Raw genomic sequence first — 18,944 nt, 5'->3', positions numbered from 1 at the left:
TTCCTCGGGTTGCCGGCGCATTTCTTCCGGCATCGCCACTCAAAACGCGCACTGAAAAAGGCGTGATGACATATCATCAAAGCAGGTGTGTGTTTTCCTTCGACAAAGAACTCCCTTTCGCCCGAGATTTTCACACTTCGATAAGTGATGGTTTAGATGATTTAACGTCATTATCTTCGTAAAAATGCATTTCCATTTTTTATGATTACGCGGATTTAGAAGCATTCAAAATCACGATGACGAGCTAGAAAAATAAACATTTTAATCCATACATTTTTGAATCTGCCGAAATTCAATCTTTTATCATTTTTCAACTTTGTAACGTTCATCGACGATGCCGGCTTACATATGAATTTTAATTCACGGAATCTCGATGAAAATGCGCGGCAGTTGGCTCTGAAAGCGATGATTATTTTCATTGGAAATCTTCTATTGTTGCTATTTTATTTCACGGTTCAAACAAATTATAGAAACAGGTAAAAAAAATGAAAATGTCGATTAAAACAAGGCTAAAAAGGTTGCCAAGTAAAAAAAGGACTACCGCGCCTCGAGAAAGTTCGACAAATCGTGCCTGTGTTTTTACTAGCTCGACCGGACAACCGACCCATCAAAAAAAACCACATATTACAAACCACAGAGCTTCCCCTTCCTCTCGATAACCGCGAGGAATCACCTCTGCCAATGGAATAAAAGCACGTAAAGTCAGGCAGGTAATCAAGTTTGACAATGATTAAACCGCGGATGCGTTCGGCGACAAATTCGTCGGTCCCGCGCGCACAAGTCCCTTAATATTAGAGTATCCGATGTTCCGCGCCAGAATCCGACACCGCGAAACTTGAAATTGCTCTCTTTCTCTCTCTCTTCTCCCGCGCAGCCCTCGTTCACTTATCGAATTACTCACGGCTCGCGGGTGCGGCATTGTGCCCACATATTATATGCATATGCCAGTGATGGAAATCCTTCATAACCGTCCGACGCGCGCTTAGCGCAATTTCTTCGTCTTTTTTTTTTATGTTCGCGTCGGCCTGCATGTAGGCGCGTTCCGCTATGTTCGCGGTGACGACCATTGTGTCGTGGTGGCTGTCTCGCGCGCCGACAAAGTCGCCAGCCCGACGCTGCGGGAACGCCCGACGCGCTCTGCTCCCGAGCTCGGTCAATCCTCTCCTTTGCCCCGGACTAATCGGAGCCCCTCGCGTAGCCGCGGACAACCCGTGTGCGGAATCGCGAACGGCAAGATGGCCCAAGCTGCGCGCGCGCGCGCGACGACGACGAACTACGACCGAGCCTCTCTCTGGAGAACCTTGACTTCCCGATCTCGCACGCCGACGCGCACTCCAGCCGTGGATCGCTTTCTCGATCGAGCTAAGTCTGCTTGCAACGAGGACGCGCTGGACAGTTTTCGCGATGCGCGTCTAAATGACGCCATCCCGTCGCATACATTGCCAGATCGATCGAGTCGCTAGCGATCGGGTGTTTCGTCGTAATTGCAGCTCATTGGCAAGGAGGAACGCGCGACTGTCCGCAAAGTTCGGAGGTACATTGCCGCGAAGGGAAAATGTTGCTGGCGTGCGCGCGTGTACTGGATTCGCAATTTTGTCCGGCGGATCGATATGGCACACTCGAGCCTCTCCGCCTCGCGCGGACCGCAGCCGTTCGCCGAGTACCGCGCGTGGATCGGGCGATCGCCGCGCGCCGGCGAAGGGGCTGCTGTTCGCCGGCGCGCGGCAACGAGGCCGTCGAGCGCGGCGCGCCGCGGGAACGCGCGCGAGGGCACGAATGGGCGAGCTTGGCTCCGCCCCCGCTGCCGCGGCGCCGCTGCTCTCCCGCGGGGGCCTTCCTTCCTTTCCGGCCGCGTCAGTCAGTTCGCCAGCGAGCGCTCACGGGGCAACGTCTCGACCGTCGTCGCGGCCTCTGCGTGCGACCACCACTGCCCTGCCGTTGCGGCGGCGAGAAGCGATGTCGCGAGACGGAGCGTCGGGCGCGCGCCGCAGTTAGAGCGCACGAGGCAGAGCGCAAGATCGCAGTCGCAGGCCAAGGAGGCCCCGCTCGCAAGCCAGCCCCCCCTCCCCTCGCGGAACAGGCGCCGAATAGGGACGGACAGCGGCCGCGGAGCGACGACGATGCGCTCGGCAAGGGTCGACCTGCTCGCGGCGCCGCTGCTGCTGCTGCTGCCGCTGCTCATCGTCGGCGCACGGGCGAATTGGTGGTGAGTCGCACGTCTGCCGCTTTCGGAGTGTTCGCTCTTCGTTCGATATGCCCGTTTGCTTGCGCGCGACAAAGCTGCGAAACACCAGCTTGAGCAAAATCAAATTACGGCGCATTGAGCGTGGATTTTCCTGCGAGGCTAATTGTATTGGATCACGGATCAGTTTCACTGCGATAATCACGTTTTTTCTTTTGACGAAAAAATAAATCACAGTTTGAACGCGCCAAACTAGTTCTGGTTTCCGAAATCCATTTGGCTGAAAACCACCGGGTATTAATGTGATTTTTAATTTCCGCGAAACGCGATCTGATGTGATAACGGGGTATTATATTCAAATGAGACTTTGAACTTTCCTCTCGTGAGTTCCTGAAAGCTTTTTATGGTCGTCTTTTTTTCATCCGATACACGAGAGGATAATATCGTCTTTTTTCATCCTCCAGACCGATAACCTCGATCTCGTTCCTGTGTATAACTTGTCGAAGCTTTCGGAATGTTTCTCATTTTCCATCCGCGCGCTCGCCTTTTCAAAGTACATTTTAAATAATATACAATTACACGCCAACAGTGGCACAAGACTTACACATCCTCCGCGGGCGAGTGGCGCGCGCGCGACTTACTCTCACCTGCAGCGTCGAATTTGAGCGAGCGATCGATCGCGAATCGAAAACGACGCCCGCTGGTTTCGTCGACGGACTGCCGGTCGCCGCGCGCGGGGGAGAATAAAGCCGAGCGCCGCGGCGCTTTTCCGCGTTACGACAGGAGCGCACGAGGGAGAGCCGATTTTATTCCCGACGAGAACTTGGTTCCCCTCCGCGCGCGACGCCACGCCACGTCTCCGATTGATCGCGACGCGCGTTTCCGCGGGTTCGAAACGAGACGACGAGATTTCGCGCCGTCGAGTGTTTTTCGTTGCGTTCTCGTTCAAAATTCTAGGCGTCTTTTGAAGTCCGAAAATAAGCGACGATAAGCAAAAAGAAAGAAGCAAAATCTCAAAAACGACTCAACGTCGGTAGTTCTGTGTAGTAACGTCTTTTAATATGCTCGAGTGCATAAACAAGTTTTATACCAACCTGTATATGTATATTTGAAGAAATTCGTTGATAGAGTACGTCACTGACAGCGCCTTCGTTGTATATATATATATATATATATATATATTGCGAACGTTGCAACGGCACAGCTTCAAATGCTTTTCTAAATATCACTCGCGTGTGCGTCGAGCCGAATTGGGTTAATAGGATCTTGATAAATTGCCCGCAGCTAAATTGTCGAGAGGGACTTTGGTAAACATGTACGCGCTCCATAAATTTTGCCGCCGAGTAGTCTTCCTTGCTGTTATGTATAGAGCCACGTATATACGTCGTGTGCGTGGAAATTATTTGATGTAATTAAGAGCTACTGCATAGTTGTTCGTTTAATTCTTTTTTACATGCAAATAAATTTGTCTAATGCTCAATTTATTTTTCGTCTTAGATTTTAATAACTTCAGCACCACCGTATATTACTCATTAGTTGATTGTGAATTTTATGTTCAATTTCATATTCAAACAGCTGCAGAGTACGATGTATTAGAACTCTTTTCACCTGTTGAAAATTTGCAGATCGCTACTAAAAAATAAATAAATTTTTAAATTAAAAAGAAAATTTGAGCGTCGCCCTGAATATATTGAATTTAGCGAATGCCAGTAGTAAATGAAAAATATTTTCTGTATTATCCACGATAATGAGTGTAATACGATGTAACCCCAAAAATCTGATATTTTCATATTCTGAATAATAATAATATCACGAACTGGGCGTTTATAACGTATTGAACAATCTTTCTTTTCTCTCGTGAAACTCAAAAGAATGCCAAAAAATTCGAGCGCAATGCACTCTTATAAGGTATGCGCACGGAGTCCGGGAAAAGAAAGGAATTTCAATTCGAGGCACTGGAAGGGTGAACTGAAGCCCCGCACACATACACACGCGTAGATAGATACAGTGGCGAGCGCGCGGATCGAGATAATTAAAAAGATAGCGCCTCGTTTTCGTCAACCGCGCGAGATGCGCCGACGACGACCCCCCCCTTTCTCTTGAGTAATTAATGCAATGACACCGCGGCGATTCAGATAGCAAAGGATTGTCGTTTTGCACGCGGAAGGAAGCGCTCAACGCTGTGGGATTGTAACGGGACTTTTTCTTTTTTTTTTTTTTTCTTCTTTTTTGTTTACCACGGTTGCGGTTTGTTCAGCTTTGCACATACTCCTTTTCCTCTTCCAAACGTGTGTATTATTTTTGAAAAATGTTTGGATTTTCGAAAGGATTTTATTGCATTATTTTTCCGAACGAAATATGGATCTTTCTTTCCGTCTTGAAAAATAGTTTGCTAACCACTTGTGCGGCCACGAATAGTCTGCGATAGCCTAGCCCGAGGCAAGAAGTGCCCGGATGAAATAGCAATTGGTCTTCGGTCGCTAAAATCGTTCATCGGAGAAAATTTGCCGACCGGAAACCTCAACTTTTTTTTTCAAAGACTCGAGTGTAGATTTCAATTTGTCGATCAAACTTGAATAGCCGTTGACTTTTTCATGATTGATGTTACGGTATTACTCAAATGATAATGCATCGTCTGTCGTCGCAAGAACATTTACAATGACAACAGCACTCGAGTCTCCAAGGAGTGGCGAATTTTTCAACAATCTATTCTATCGAGCCTGTCGGCAAGGTTCGCGTATTGCCGTGGCCGCAATACACTCCACCGAGAACGCAGCGCTTGCGTATACGCTCACCTCGCAAGAATCGTTCGCCGCATCGCCGATAAGTCCATTAGCTGCGTCCGCGCCCTTCACGAAAAACGTAAACAACGCGTACGGCCGGCGCCCGTAAAAGGGAGCTTTGATAAGCCCGTTTATTAACCCATAGCGCGCGCATTAACCCGACGGCGACTTTTGCCAAGCCGATTACGAGTCGCATTAGCGTTTTTCCGTTTGCGTTTTTCGCGTTTTCACCCGGTGAATGTTTAAATGCCCCCCTCCCCCGCCCCGCCGAAAAAGCTTCCGAATTAATATTTTACGAATACGTCGCTGGCTTTCAGTGCCGAAGCTTAATACTTCTTGTATTGGTGTTCAAAGGGAATGCTTCAGTTGACGGATTACGACTGCGGTCGATGGACGGTGGGGGGGGGGGGGGGGGGGGGGGGGGCAAACATCTTTTAAAACGGACTTGATGTGAAAATTGGTAGAATTGCAATTTACGAGTACGATAAATTTTGTTGGTTAAACGGCCGTGATTTAGGAACGATTGCTTGTGTTTATTGTTTCGAACCGAAGCAGCTTGGACACGCAGAGGATCGGGACAGCAAATAAAAATTTGTCTCTGTGAAGTCGACGCGTCCTCGTGAGTTCGCAATTATTCGCGTGCTCGTGAATTTAAATTTAAAAATCCAGCGTACCGAGCTCAATAACCAAGCCAGACACCGCAAAAGGGAAACGTCGAACGATCGACGTTCCACACCTACTGATCAATGTAAAAAAGTCGGGAGTCAAATAATCGCAGCGCACGGTGATATTTCACTCGGCATATTGAGCGTTCCACGCGCTCCCTTCGCCTCTTTTATGCCGCACGATAAATTCGCACGTCGCTGAAGACGTCGTCGGCACAATTGTAAGATGCGGAGTACCGCAACGGCGAGGCCGTAGATCACGTTAAATGGCCAGCGCACGGGATGCGTCACCGTGGAAAAAGAAGCAAAAGAAAAAAAAAAGAAAGAAAGAAAAAGAGAGAACGAAGCTCGTTCTCTTTGAACCGCGGATGTAAACATTTAACATATGTCGAGGTCCGAGATCGCCGAAGCGGCCGCGTGATTTGCTAGCAAGCTCGGTCAACGTTCATTCTGCTGCGCGCACGTCGGCAGCGACGGCGAGGCCGGGAATAAGATTCAGATTTGGCGCGCTTAGGCCTCGCGCGCGCAAGCACCTCTTTCGGGCTCGCTCGCCGCTGGCGCCGCGCGATCGGGACGAGCCGCGACTGTCCAGCCCAGCCACCCAGATAATCTAAATTTTCGCCGGAACTCCGCGACGGGGTAAACGAGCTTCGGAACGGTGGCATCATTAAAAGGCTACGCGCAGCCAATCGATATCGCCCTAGCGTCTAGTAGCGTAAAGAGAAAGAGAGAGAGAGAGAGAGAGAGAGAGAGAGAGAGAGAGAAGTAACGTACCGCAGCTGCCTCAAATTTTTATTATCCCCCTATCGTAAAAGTGTGATAGCCTATAAGACCTTTTATTAGGCCTTTCATGAGAACCTTTATTTGAACGGCTATGACTAACGCTGTGCTTTCGCGCGAATGCAACCGAGTGAAATAACATCGACGTCACTCTCTTCTTCCTTTTCTTCCATCTTTTTCTTTTTTTTTTTGTTATTTCTTCCCTTCGCCCATAAAAACGATGCAACGAAGTAACAATGCTAATGCCCTCTTTTACGCGACGCGACGCGCGCGAGGGTAACGTTTATTCAAAAACGTAGGCATTACGATTTTTGTAATTCTCGACGTGACATTGCAACGAACGAACAATCGACCTCCATTTTATTTTTACGTTTGCCTCCTTTATTCGTGAAAACAGCCGGCCTCGTCGCGTCGTTCGCTTTATTGCGCGCCGGGGCAGTAAAACTAAGGAGGGCTAGCGAAAGTGACGAGCATTTGATACGAGTTCGGTTTCGAGGCCAAAATGGCCGGTCCGTCACGAGAGAAGACCAAGAGCGTATCGATAAGCGGACGCGCGCGCGAGACAGTGCGAACTCGCGCGCTTTTAAAGCCCGGGCTGTGGCGCGCCGAGCGAACGCGCGCCGACCCCTTCCCACACGGACATTTACGATCTAAACGCTTTAGAGAGGAGGCAGACGAGATTGGATGCAATCTCGCGCATCCCGGACTACCTCGTTTGTGATCCTTAACTTCTCCTTATCGCCTTTGCGTTGCTGCTACCGGCGCTGTTGCGCCATCCCCCCTTTTTTCTTTTAGCTGCGCGGCACGGATAAATGCCGTCGCGGTCGTTTATTTGGCTGCGTTGGGCAAGTCTGTTTCGACGTTTGGGACACAGTCGTGCGCGCTGCCTTCGACTATTTCTCGCTCGAAAGCGAGCGTAATTGTTCTCGAGCATTTCCGAGAAGCGTAAATTTCAAACGTAAAGGTGTTCTCATTATCCAAACAAATTCGAAAAGAAAAGAGAAAAACAAAAACGACAAATCCTTCGTGCTAACGATTTCCAACGGCGAATAATGATTACCTTCCGCTGACGTAACCACAATCTGCCTTCCATTCCTAATCACAACTAGAACCTTCTTCTGCCCTGCTCTTTTTGTCTCTTCAACGGCACCCCGCTGCCGGATCTCTTGCCCTCTCTCTCTCTCTCGCTTGTTACTAATAACGGGCAATCTGCTCTCTTCGCCGAAGTTGACTTGCTTTCTGGCGAACTGGCGCGATACGTGTAATGACGCGCCGCCCGCGCTCCCATTTCTTTTACGACATTATTAACGCGGACGGCTTGTGTGTTCACCTTCTTGATGAATAATCTTTCAGACCGTTTCGCAACGTGCTTTTAATCGCGTTGCGCAAAATTGCAACATTACTATCCTCGGGATATGATTATCATTAAGGTTCTCTGGCAAGCGTTTATTTCGGAATTCCGGTCGATAATGAGCTCGGGACAGCGCCGCGATTTCTCCGGTTGGAATGATCACCGCAGCCGCGGCGCGACGAATCGGCCCCCGTCGTCACTTTTCGACGCGACGCGTCCACGTTCGCCGAACGGAATGTCCAAACGTAGATCGACCGTATCTCGCGTGCGCGACACACGCATCGCCATTACAGGAGTACCGTAAAGTCGCTTATCGTTCGCCCGTCGATTTCAATTTTCTCGTTCGAAGGATTCCTTAATGTGAAAACTCTCGTATTCCGAGGAGATTCTGGGTGTAATACACGCGCCAAACCGATAATAATCCGCGCAATACGCATAAAAACGGGGCAATTTTTTTCTTCGTCCTCTCGGTTACCCGTGTAAAAAAAAAAGAAAGCGGGGGGAGAGAGCGAGTGAGGTTTTTAGAGGCCCATGGGGTAATAGCGGCAAGTCGCGCGCCCCTCTATACACGAAATATACGTCTCGCTTTTTGTTTTTACGATCGCCGAGCCTGACCGTATACTATATATTGCGTATGTGGTGTGTACACACTTTATGCGAGTCGATTTCGATTTCGGCTTCCGATGGGGTGAGTTATCTGGCGCGCGAGACAGACTTTATAACTGCGATGTGACTTTTAGCACTTTTGTTCACGTCTGCGTTCTTTTTTCCTTTGTTTTATGAAAATTACGAATTAGGGACGCTGTTTTTAGAGTCTCTTGAGATTCAAATGGACTATTCACGATCAAAGATAAACAGCAACTAGAATTTTGGTCTTACGCATATCAAAATTAAAACGAATATTTCCAAAAACTTGAAAAAAGAATAAGATCAAACCGACAGTATAATGTTGTTCTGTTCGGAGAAACATCTCACCTCCGTGAAGAAAAAAAAAGGAACAGACGCTCAAGCAATGGAACCTCTTTCTACTCTCGTTTTTTCCAGCGTACCACCCTGTAAAGACAAAAAAAAGGGGGCATCGTCTTTTATTGCGCCACACGGGACGAAGGAAAGAGAACCTTTGTGACGTCTAATCGAAGGCATTTACGACGTCGGTGAATCATTTCTTCCGAAGAGAGAGATAGGAGAGAAAAAATAAGGTTTTCCCGATTCCACATCTCTCTCTCTCTCTCTCTCTCTCTCTCTTTTGCGAAGGGAAAGTCGAACGTATATATGTATTATGTAGTTGGGTAATTGGCCGCGATCAAGCAGCTTTGACCCCTTGGTGGTTGTGTACGGGACTTTATTTTTTTTCTTTATCGTTTTCCGTTTGGTTTTCGCCGCGCCGATGGTATTGTTCCAATTTGCAATAAGTCATCGGGTTTAAAGCTTCCTTCTCCGATTATGGAAATGAATTTGAAGTAATTTCATAAAACTATTCTGGTCCCTTTGCAGCGTAACAATTTGTGAATTTCTAACCGTGATATCCATTTGCTCTTTAATAAACTGTCCTAATTTATATTTCATTGTCGATTTACGTTTCATATTTCAACATTTTATTTTATAATACGACGATGCGTAAATTTGAAACTTGTATTCATAATTAAATCGAAAATCGATGAAATACGGCCACGTGTAACCAGAAGTATTCGGAAAAATAGCTTTATTTCATAAAATATTTTGTTGGTGTTAATTACGCTGCACTACCACAACAGCAATAGCTCCGTTTTACGCAACATCGCAATTGGCATCAATACCATAGCGCGAAAAGTAATTTCTCTCATAAACATTCCGCGAAATCGAAGCAACGGGCAAATTGGAAAACCATGTAACTCGGGGGTTTTGTTTTTTTTTTACACAAAACAAAAACCATCAAGTTTTTCCCGGCATCCAATTACGCGCGTAGCGGCAGCAACAACACGCGTATTTTTTTTCTTTTCACTCATCTCGCACGAATGTGTGCTCGTTAAGTTCTCGCGAGATCGAATTTACGCGAAGCCCCGCTATCATACAAGTATTATATACTTTAATTAAAACCGACAACAACGAAAAAAAAAAAACGAAGAGGAGTCCGCGGCGACCCTGAAACTCTAACCTGAGTTTCCGCGTCCGTTTCGCTCTTATCTCCGCGTGCGTAGGTATAAAACTTAATGCGATGTTCGTTACGATAATACACTATCGTTCTTTTTCTTTACGCACATACCAAGGATTAACGATTATAGTGCTAAGCTTGCGTCTCCACGATATTTTTTTGCTCTCCGCGGATTTTTCGGTAATAAATGCAGTGAAAGGTTGCGTGCGGTGCTTAACGTGCTGTCGGAGTAATTAGTGCCCTTCGTTAAAATTAAATGTGGAGATATTTTAAGTGAGTTGATTAAATCGGTCATAAATTTGGCGAGCTGCTCTTGAGAAGCGATGCTTCTGTAGTTTGAGTTTCTCTTTTTTATTTCTTTTCACGTCATTAGCGGGATGACATTTTTATTTTCGATCGTGTAATGCATTCGGGTTTCGAGTGCGTGTTACGCGAATTCTATGAATAAGTAATGTGACTTGGACTTGAATGATCGAATCGAAGTATTGCCGACTGGACCGTTTTAAAAAGTTTTAATTTATTTCGCACAACGAAACAGCAGGTCCAACAGAAAATCGCGAAAATAATCAAAACAAGTGGCGCATTTCATCTTCGTTGCTTTCTGCGACGCCTTTCTACTTTGCGGCATGTCATTTTTACAGTGACACTCAGAGCCGTTCGAATTTTGCGCGTAACAAAACACAAGCCATTCCTGCCCGAAATCGAGGCTAAGTATTTGAAAAGCGCGAGGCGTCGAGACGAAGAGAGGCTTGAAAGGCTCATCTCGCCTTTAATCGTCCGTCCAGCCGTGAAGACACACTTCCCTTTGTCTTGTTCTGCTTCCTATGATATCTGCGCGTGAGCGCCTCGCGGGCATCAAGAAAGTGTCCATCAGTGTTTGCTTTTGCAAGACGACACAGAGAGAAATAGAAAGGGAGCACCAAAGAAATGAATTTCGTCACCTTGCCGACCTTTTCATGTTTCTAGTGCATGCCAAACAAGTTTCTTCAGCGTTAGCTGGCTGTCTGATTTTTCAGAAAGGATACTACGATTCTTATTTGAAACAAAAAATGTTTTTCTGAAGAATTTTCGTGTCTACTTTTCACATTTCTAATCGCATCCATTTTTATTTCTTATTGAATATTGTATCATTGAGATTCTCGAATCATCCACTCGATACATCAAATGGTCTAATATTAAAAATTATCTCAAATTAACCATCATTTCCTTGAACATCCTCTTTCACTCAACGGCTGTACCACTAAAAATTATATCCCTCGAATTCCCAACTCAACTTAACATAATCTCTGAATTTTTGTGATTCGTCGGTAACGATGAGTCGTTCATTGATCATTTGTTACACGGTGGCTTTAATTTTTTCATTGGACGGTAGGAAAAATCGACTTTTATTTTTCTAAAAGGCGGAGGCGTGATGTAATCGCTTTCGGCGCCTCTCTTTGGGACCACCTGCCGCGCTTCGCTTGTATTGTCAGTCGATGCGCCTTTCATCTTTTGAAAAATCATTGGGACCTTTATGTACTCGGGGGTCATTGATAAGTTGATGATGTTGACATGAGATGAACGGAGCTTCTTTTCCTCTGCTTATTTTATAATTGGGCTTTCAGAAGTCTTTTCATCGATCGAAATAGATTTTTTTCTATATATTCATATATGGTTGTATATTTTTCTTGTTCATTATGAAATTGACTTTTAATGCTCATTTTTTTTTAATTTTATTACACTACAATTTAATTTACCGTTGAAAAAGCTAAAAATATCATTTTCATTATGAGATTAAAAAACGTGTCAAACTAATAGAAATGAAGGTGGCAGAAAATGACTTACTTGGAATACGTAGGAGCAACTTGCCTCGTATCATTTTAGAAATTTCTAGTAAACTGGCTTATCAGATACAAGCAACTCCGGAAAAGTTGACTAAAACTTTTGCCGTTCAGTAAAATTCGATATCAGCAGTTGTGTTTAGAAATTGCCGTTTAAAAGTTCCATCGGAAGAAAACTATGATTAAACCCATGCTTTCACGCGAACATCGCGTTTTTACGTCAATATTCCATTGTTTTCAAATCAGAATTCGACCTGACACAGCAAGAAAAGAACTAAATAACACTTTCGATTTTCCAAAAGATGAATATGGAAATGGTAAAAACAGCAAACAAGCTGTGTTGAGTAGAGGGGGGGGGGGGGGGGGAATAAAATTGCTCACGAATACAAATAAAATGAAAGAAGGGTTTGCAGGGTTAATTGCGAATTATAACGTTTATTATAGCGCAAGTTTTTCCGGATACGAATAATGAAGCGAGGTCTCTGCCGCCAAGAGCATCCATTAACGAAACAATAAATAACACTCAAAACTACGTAGAGAACGTATTGCCCGTGTGTTCCACTTTTTTTTACTTGTTCCTTGTCCCTTCTTAAAACTCGCGGTTGGCATTATTGCTCAAAGTGAAAAAAAATATGTACCAAGTTGAATGGAGAGAGAGAGAAAGAGGGAAAAAAGAAATGATTTTTGGGAACGCAGGAAGTGAGAAGAAAAGGAGACGAATGGTAGCGCATCCACGGGGTTCGGCGCGATTTTTCTCGAATAACTTTTCCAGGACGAAGATTTAATTTTTCTTCTCGACTGTTCTCAATCAAGGCAAAACTAGAAATGTCTAATTCATCTTCTTAAAAATCCCATTACATAAAGTGCAAACATACACCTGGCAAGGGATTGAATTATATTCGCGATGCCAGTGGGTCATAATTTATTCAGGACGGCGCAACTCGCGCTCGCGCGACGATTAACACTCGCGGATTTGGTATGTATACACACGCGCGCGTAAAGGTTGATCTCCGCTTGGATAAGAATCAAAAAAAGGGACGCGGTCGGAATCGATTTGCCGACGTGCTGTGTAGGTATGTATATCTTGTAACTCGCGTAAATATGAGGATGAAGATTGCGATCGCTGTAACGTTTTGTTTCGCGTTGGGTGGCTCAGGTACTTTTATGTAAGGGATTTTAAATGAAGATTAGAGACGAAGGGATGTTGATCGCGTGGATAAGAGTTAGTTAGTGCGAAGTTGAAGATGGATTCTCTTTTAGTTTCCGAATAAAAAGCAAATTAATCTTATAGAAATTTTAATTTAATTTACGGAAATTCCGAGGTTTATAATTTTTATAAAATTACTAATAGAGTGTATAAAATCAATTATTTTTCGCTACAACGATTTCAATTTGAACTTCATGCAGTGCTTATAGAACTCTTCGACAGAAAAGCAATGGCCAGTACAAATCAAAATTCAATGCGTACGAAACTCAGCCTATTCGATTTTATCATCGTACAATCAATTCCAAAGATAAAATCTCAGCACGACGATGTGGAATCAAGCCGCATTAAGCAATAAATCTCAGTGGCTCAAAATCAATTTCAAAATCAAAACAAAAAAAAAAACGAAAAAAAAGAAAAAGAACAAACAAAAGAGCGGGAGTTTGCAATTTATCGTTTGCATGCATTCGCATACGCAATGTGCCTTTTGTGTACTACGTGCGACTTGCGCTTCGCATAGTCCATCCTACCTCCGAAACACACTTGTTGAACGCGTGGTTTATCTACGCCCATAGATCACCCGACTCCCTGCTGCTCTTGTGTACGAGTACACATATACATCGCCGAGGAGACGCTCCATTACACACTGTTTTTCCGATGCGCCGAATTTTTTTTTTCCTCCCTTTCGCCTTTTGTCTCCGCGAAAATTGTCATTCGTTTCGACTCCAGAGATTTTTTTTCGACCGCGGTTTCTTTTGCCGCTGATTGAATCGTTGCATATTCTGATGATTGATTTTTTAGAAAATTTTTTAGAAACTTTCGACGAATAATGTGGAAATTGCATCAATAAGCTTTGCATGAGATTTGAAAAATCTTGAGAAGATCCTTTGATATTTCAAGTTAAAATCAGTCGACAACTCGGATTCGCATTGAAATATATGTTCTCGATTTGCTATACATAACGTAGCGTGCCGCACAATAATCTCTCTGGTCAATTTCAAAGGCACGCTCGTCGCTCGCTCTCGCACACACCAAGAGAAAGAGCGGTGATGATTCAAGAGATTGATAGATGCAAGGCTGTCTATCGGCGCGATTTCCTTCTCTTCGAGGCTTATTTATCATATTTCAGGATAATTGTCGGGATTTAATTTCAAAGCAAAACAGAGCGAGCTGTAATTTGCGCGAAATAAGCGGTTCTGAAATGGATCTGTCTTTTACTTTTCGTTCAAGTACGTGATGCGCGCGTGCGAAATTACATCGCGAATGATTTGTTATTTGTTCGCTTCGTATCCCGCTCGAAAAGTAAATAAATGGCCTCGTGGGAAATGTACTCGCATGGAATGCTCGTTATTTGCCAGTAATTTTTTTAGTTGATCGGTAACCATTTAGAGGCGAGACTGTTCCATTCCTGGAAGGAAGCTTTTTTGAAAATTAGTTTGCACCCTCAACACTCCGCTACAACAAACCAAAATAACAGAAAAAAAGGAAGGCAGAAGAAAAAAATTGGCGCGAGCTACCCTATCCCCCATCAGCTAATTTCCACGAGAGGGTTTGAAGAATAAAAAAAAAAGCAAAAATGTAGTCCATAAATGTGTACAGGACGAGGTGTGTGTACTTACGTATAGATATGGTGACTATTCAAAAGGCTAATAACCGAGTGCCGAGTTTTTGCGGAAGGTGCTGCTGCTGTGTGCGGATTCGCACAAAAGGCGTCTGAATGAGTAGAGAGGGGCCCTCGCGGAAGAGCCTTTCCTTTCACGCACGAGACAAGTGCCTCATAGGCATGTACGCCAAGTAGTAGAAGAAGTAAGCCAACCGCGCGACGGAGCAGTAGCATTACATTTGTCATGTATAAGCGTCGCGCATCTCTTCTTTTCTTCGTTCACTCCCTTCCCTTTATCCTCTCGTCCGTGATACTTTGTGTTTTTTTTTATTTTTTGTTTTGTTTTTCGTTTTTTTCTTTTTCAGCGGACTCATTTGCCTAATATATTTTTTCTTTCCAACCCGTGACGGTGTGGTCGGTGTTTTTATTATTTTTAATTTGTTTTTACTCGAAAGGAATACTTTTTCAAGTTGACGTATAACGCAGATGGAAGATGAGAGATATACCTTTGCACATGCGTTTGTCTTCGTACTTCGTTGATTGCAGTTGATGTATATGTGGTGTACGTATAAAAGGTCAAATTATAATTTTACACAACGGAATGTGAAAAATATTAAATAACGAAAGATTAAGTGTAAATGGGTGTTTTCGATAGGGCGCATACTAAGTGTCTATATTTCTGGCAGAAATCGACTTGACTAGTGAATGATTTGCTAACTACTTGTTAAAAAAACTAAAATTTGATCTATCAAAGTGATCTAAATTTATCCTCAAAATAATAATGAAATTCCAAAAAAAATTGCTACAAAACTTTTTAATGAAAAAAAAAACATCAAAAGTTAAGAAGCCGCAAGAGGTCAAAAGCAAGCGCCTAATCTTTATAAGGGGGTAGTTTCAATCCGTAAAATTCCTCTTTCGACGACCCCTGCTATCGAAAACCTGCCGATTTTTCCCGGCGGAGATCTCGTTACTTAAAGAGTCTAATTTACGGGAGAAGAGTCGGAGCTGCTGCTGCTGCTGCTCTGCTATTGCCCCCGAAACTGGAGCCGATGGCGTGGAAGAAGAGAGGGATGCGCGTGTATACAGCAAGGGGGAGAATTTCTGATTTGTTTTATTAGTCGAGACTTTTCCTTTCTTTTTTGTTTCGCTAATTGAGTTGCTCTTTAAACGTATGAACCGCGAGACTCTTTCCTAATTTTTTTTTTAAACGTTCATCAGTTTTTGGAGTTTTTCGCCAGATTTTCTTTCAACTTCTACCGGGAGATTCAAAAGAGAAAGGGAATGGTAGAAAAGAGGAGCTGGACGGCGCGAGACATTCAGAATCAGAAATGAATTTTGAGATGAAAGTGCTCACGCTCGGCCAAAGAGATTTTTTTTCGCAAGACCGCGACAATATAAAGGAGCCTTCCGGCTACGATAATTGTGCACCTGGACGGTATTCGCTGGATTATTTAATAGGCGTTCCGGCTTGCATTTCACGTCGCGGAGGTAGCTGAGAAGAGTGCGGCTGGCGATAAGTTTTCTTTTTGTGCGTGTAATGTTCACGCACGGAAGACGTCATTGATCCTCGCCTCTACGTAGATTTAACGAAATGTTATAACCATAACCATGGAATAATATTTTGAAACAACGCTATTATTAGACACTATAGTCGTCGTGTACCAAGCGCATTCTAAAAGGCAAAGAACTTTGAAAGGCCGCAGCAATCTAAAATGAATCGCAATTGCAGTCGTGCACAACAGGAATAATGTTTATGGGCATTGTACTGTGGAGGAAGGGCAGGGGCCGAGGATTAGGTGGAGAAAAGGACGCATCCGCGGGCTAAATGGAACGGGCAGCAGAAGCATGTACGCGCGCGCGTGGGGCAATAGTCTGGGAGCGTAAAGTGCGTATTGCTGGTGCCGGGGCTCTGCGCGAAAACGAGGGGGTAGAGAGAGAGAGAGAGAAAGAGAGTTGCTTTTTCTTTTTCTGCGCGCGAATAGTTCGGAGATAAGGGAAAAAAGTAACGCGACGGAACTCCGGCTAACGGGGAGAGCCGTGCATTTGTATTTTACGTTCGACGGGATAGTCGAAAAATGTGCGTTATTGCATTGCAAAAGTCTCGCGGGCAAGACGAAAATCCGGCTGAATTTTTGGTCGAGTTGCGCAAAAATTGACTTATTCGATCAGCCGCGGTGTCACATATGTTTACATAGGATTTTAATACGCTACACCAGAACGAGTCACAATATATATATATATATATATATATATATATATATATATATGTACACGAGCGTTAAAGGGGACAGAAATAGAAAGTCGGCTCGCGCATCTGCACGCAGAGTTATTTATGATGGATTAGGTGCAGTGCTCTTCTCTTTGAAAAAGAAATCCCCTCCGCGGCCGCGCGCCGGGCGAAATTTATACGCGGCGCGTGACGCGCTCGCACGCCTTTTATTTCCGTCGCGCATGCACGCATGTACATAATTAGACGGATTAACATTATTATTGGATACGAGATTTTATTCAGTTTAACGTTTCGGTTATAAATCGGAAGTTTATGGCTCATGGAAATGTAAGGATACGTGGTACACTTTATGTTCTGGAAACGCGTAGATATATAATTGGGATGGCGGGGGGAGGGGGGGGACACGGTGAACCCTAATGCGCGGTTTTACGGGGGGCTCCGCTTATCTTATCTGTAGGCTATTAAAAAGATCAAAATTGATTTCTTTTCGGCCGTACGTCGGCCTTTTTTCCGTTTTATTCCAACCACGAAACAACGAATAAACGATTGCAATTGAAAATTTGAATGGTATTGTTTGTCGGTGTTACGTGTCGTCCAAGAGATTTACAATGCGAATGGCTTCACTCTCCTAGGCGTGAACAACTAGAAAGAGAGAAGAGAGAGAGAGAGAGAGGAAAAAGTGTACTACTGCGTGGGTAGGCTTGGTTTCATCATGCATCGCGAGTACATTGCCCATGTATACGTTTCTCAAAGTCGACGCAGAATTGGCGATTTTCGCGCGCAGCTTCGTATTTCCCTTCCATCGGCCGGTCGACAGCATTAGTCTGCGCCGCTTAGGGAATCATTCGGTCCGTCGATCCTCGAAATTCGACGACGCCAGCTAGCTAGCTCTCGCGAGCGCGTTTCCGAGCAAATTTTCAAAGTTCCATCCGATCCGAGCAGCCGAATCAGCGTCGTCGTCGTCGTTGTCGCGACGATCGCTATAACAAACGAACGGAATCTCGAATTTCAATCATTGATCGCGAATTGAAGCCATGAGGGTATGTCACGCACGCGGGTAGTTTTGTGTTTTCTATGCATGCGAAGCCATTGAACATTCCGCAACAGCGTAACACGTGATTTCACGGCTTTGCGTATACGCGGCGACGACACGAGATGGACGCGCGCCTCTCTCGCCTCTTTCCAACTGGTGCATTTTGTCGGAGAGCAAACGCCGGGAGTCTCGCGCCCGAAAGCAAAAGTGCCCACGGGAGCTTCGGTATTAACGGACAAGTCGACGGCCGTCCGCCATCCGAATGCGCGCCCACGGCCCATTTATATTCGAGGGCAAGCCAAGTTTATTGTCGTGGCCACATGCCACGGCCTCGATATGAGCTGTGCTGCAGTCCATGCCTGAAATCTAAGGGTGACGGTGCCGTGGTAATTGCTGCGGTTTCAAGCCTGCCCAAGCTGTGGCTTCTGGCCGATTACATATAGTTCACCGACGTTCTGCTCAAGTACAGTGACAGCCATCGTCGAAAGATATGGCTTTTCATTGTATTTTCCGACTGCACGCGATGGCGACGCGAGTTGTGAACGTTATCGGGGGCCGCGGCAGTGCCTTTAAATTTTAATATTGATTATATTTCTCGTAAACACGTAAAATTTTTAGGTACGCTCAAAGTTATCAGTTACACAAGATAAGATTGTAATGGCCGTCTGATGACCCAATATGAACTACAATGTTAAACTTTGCACGTTTTTCGAATTGAATGCACGACTCTTTGGTAAAACATCGGACGCATAATTATCACAAGAACAATAACTTCTCGCGTAGGGCTGACGTTTGCAATCGAAGTTGCATCAAGAATCAAATGTTTCTGCCTTGAATTAGATTCGATATCGACACTGGTAACGTTTCGATGAAGCGCAACATCCATAACCGCAGATATATATATGTACATAGAAAAAAGGGGTCCAACAAGCTTGGTTTATTGCGGCGTTCTTCTACGCGCAGCGAGGCGATCTAATAGAGGGTAGACTTTTTTTTATAAGCAGGTGATTTCCGTTGCGGCTGTCTCAAGAGAATGAAAGGGTGACTCATGGGTACATCGAAAAACGCGCGCGCCGGGCGTCAGCTGCCGGACGAAGGTCGCACGGTCTCCTCTTTTTTCTCGTCTTGGCTTTTGCGGTTTTCTGACGTTCCGATGATGTCG

At 44.9% G+C, this 18,944-nt stretch overlaps 2 protein-coding genes across 2 annotated transcripts in view; one reads left to right on the top strand and one right to left on the bottom strand.

Annotated features, from left to right (window-relative positions):
* The window catches only part of LOC131662908 (small ribosomal subunit protein mS23), a 44,925-nt gene that overhangs the window by 2,823 nt on the left and 23,158 nt on the right, over positions 1-18,944 (bottom strand). The window lies entirely within an intron of this gene.
* The window catches only part of LOC131662906 (protein Wnt-1-like), a 45,347-nt gene continuing 28,287 nt past the window's right edge, over positions 1,885-18,944 (top strand). The window contains exon 1 of the mRNA XM_058932895.1: positions 1,885-2,206. Within this exon, the coding sequence (XP_058788878.1) occupies positions 2,121-2,206 (86 nt within the window). The 5' untranslated portion in view covers positions 1,885-2,120. The remainder of the gene's footprint in view (positions 2,207-18,944) is intronic.

The sequence above is a fragment of the Phymastichus coffea genome, unplaced genomic scaffold (assembly GCF_024137745.1).
Source record: "Phymastichus coffea isolate CEN01 unplaced genomic scaffold, Cenicafe_Pcof_1.1 PCOF00028, whole genome shotgun sequence".
In the NCBI taxonomy this organism is placed as follows: Eukaryota; Metazoa; Arthropoda; class Insecta; order Hymenoptera; family Eulophidae; genus Phymastichus; species Phymastichus coffea.
The sequence above is the reverse complement of the archived record's forward strand: the minus strand, read 5'-3'. Positions and strand labels throughout refer to the sequence as shown.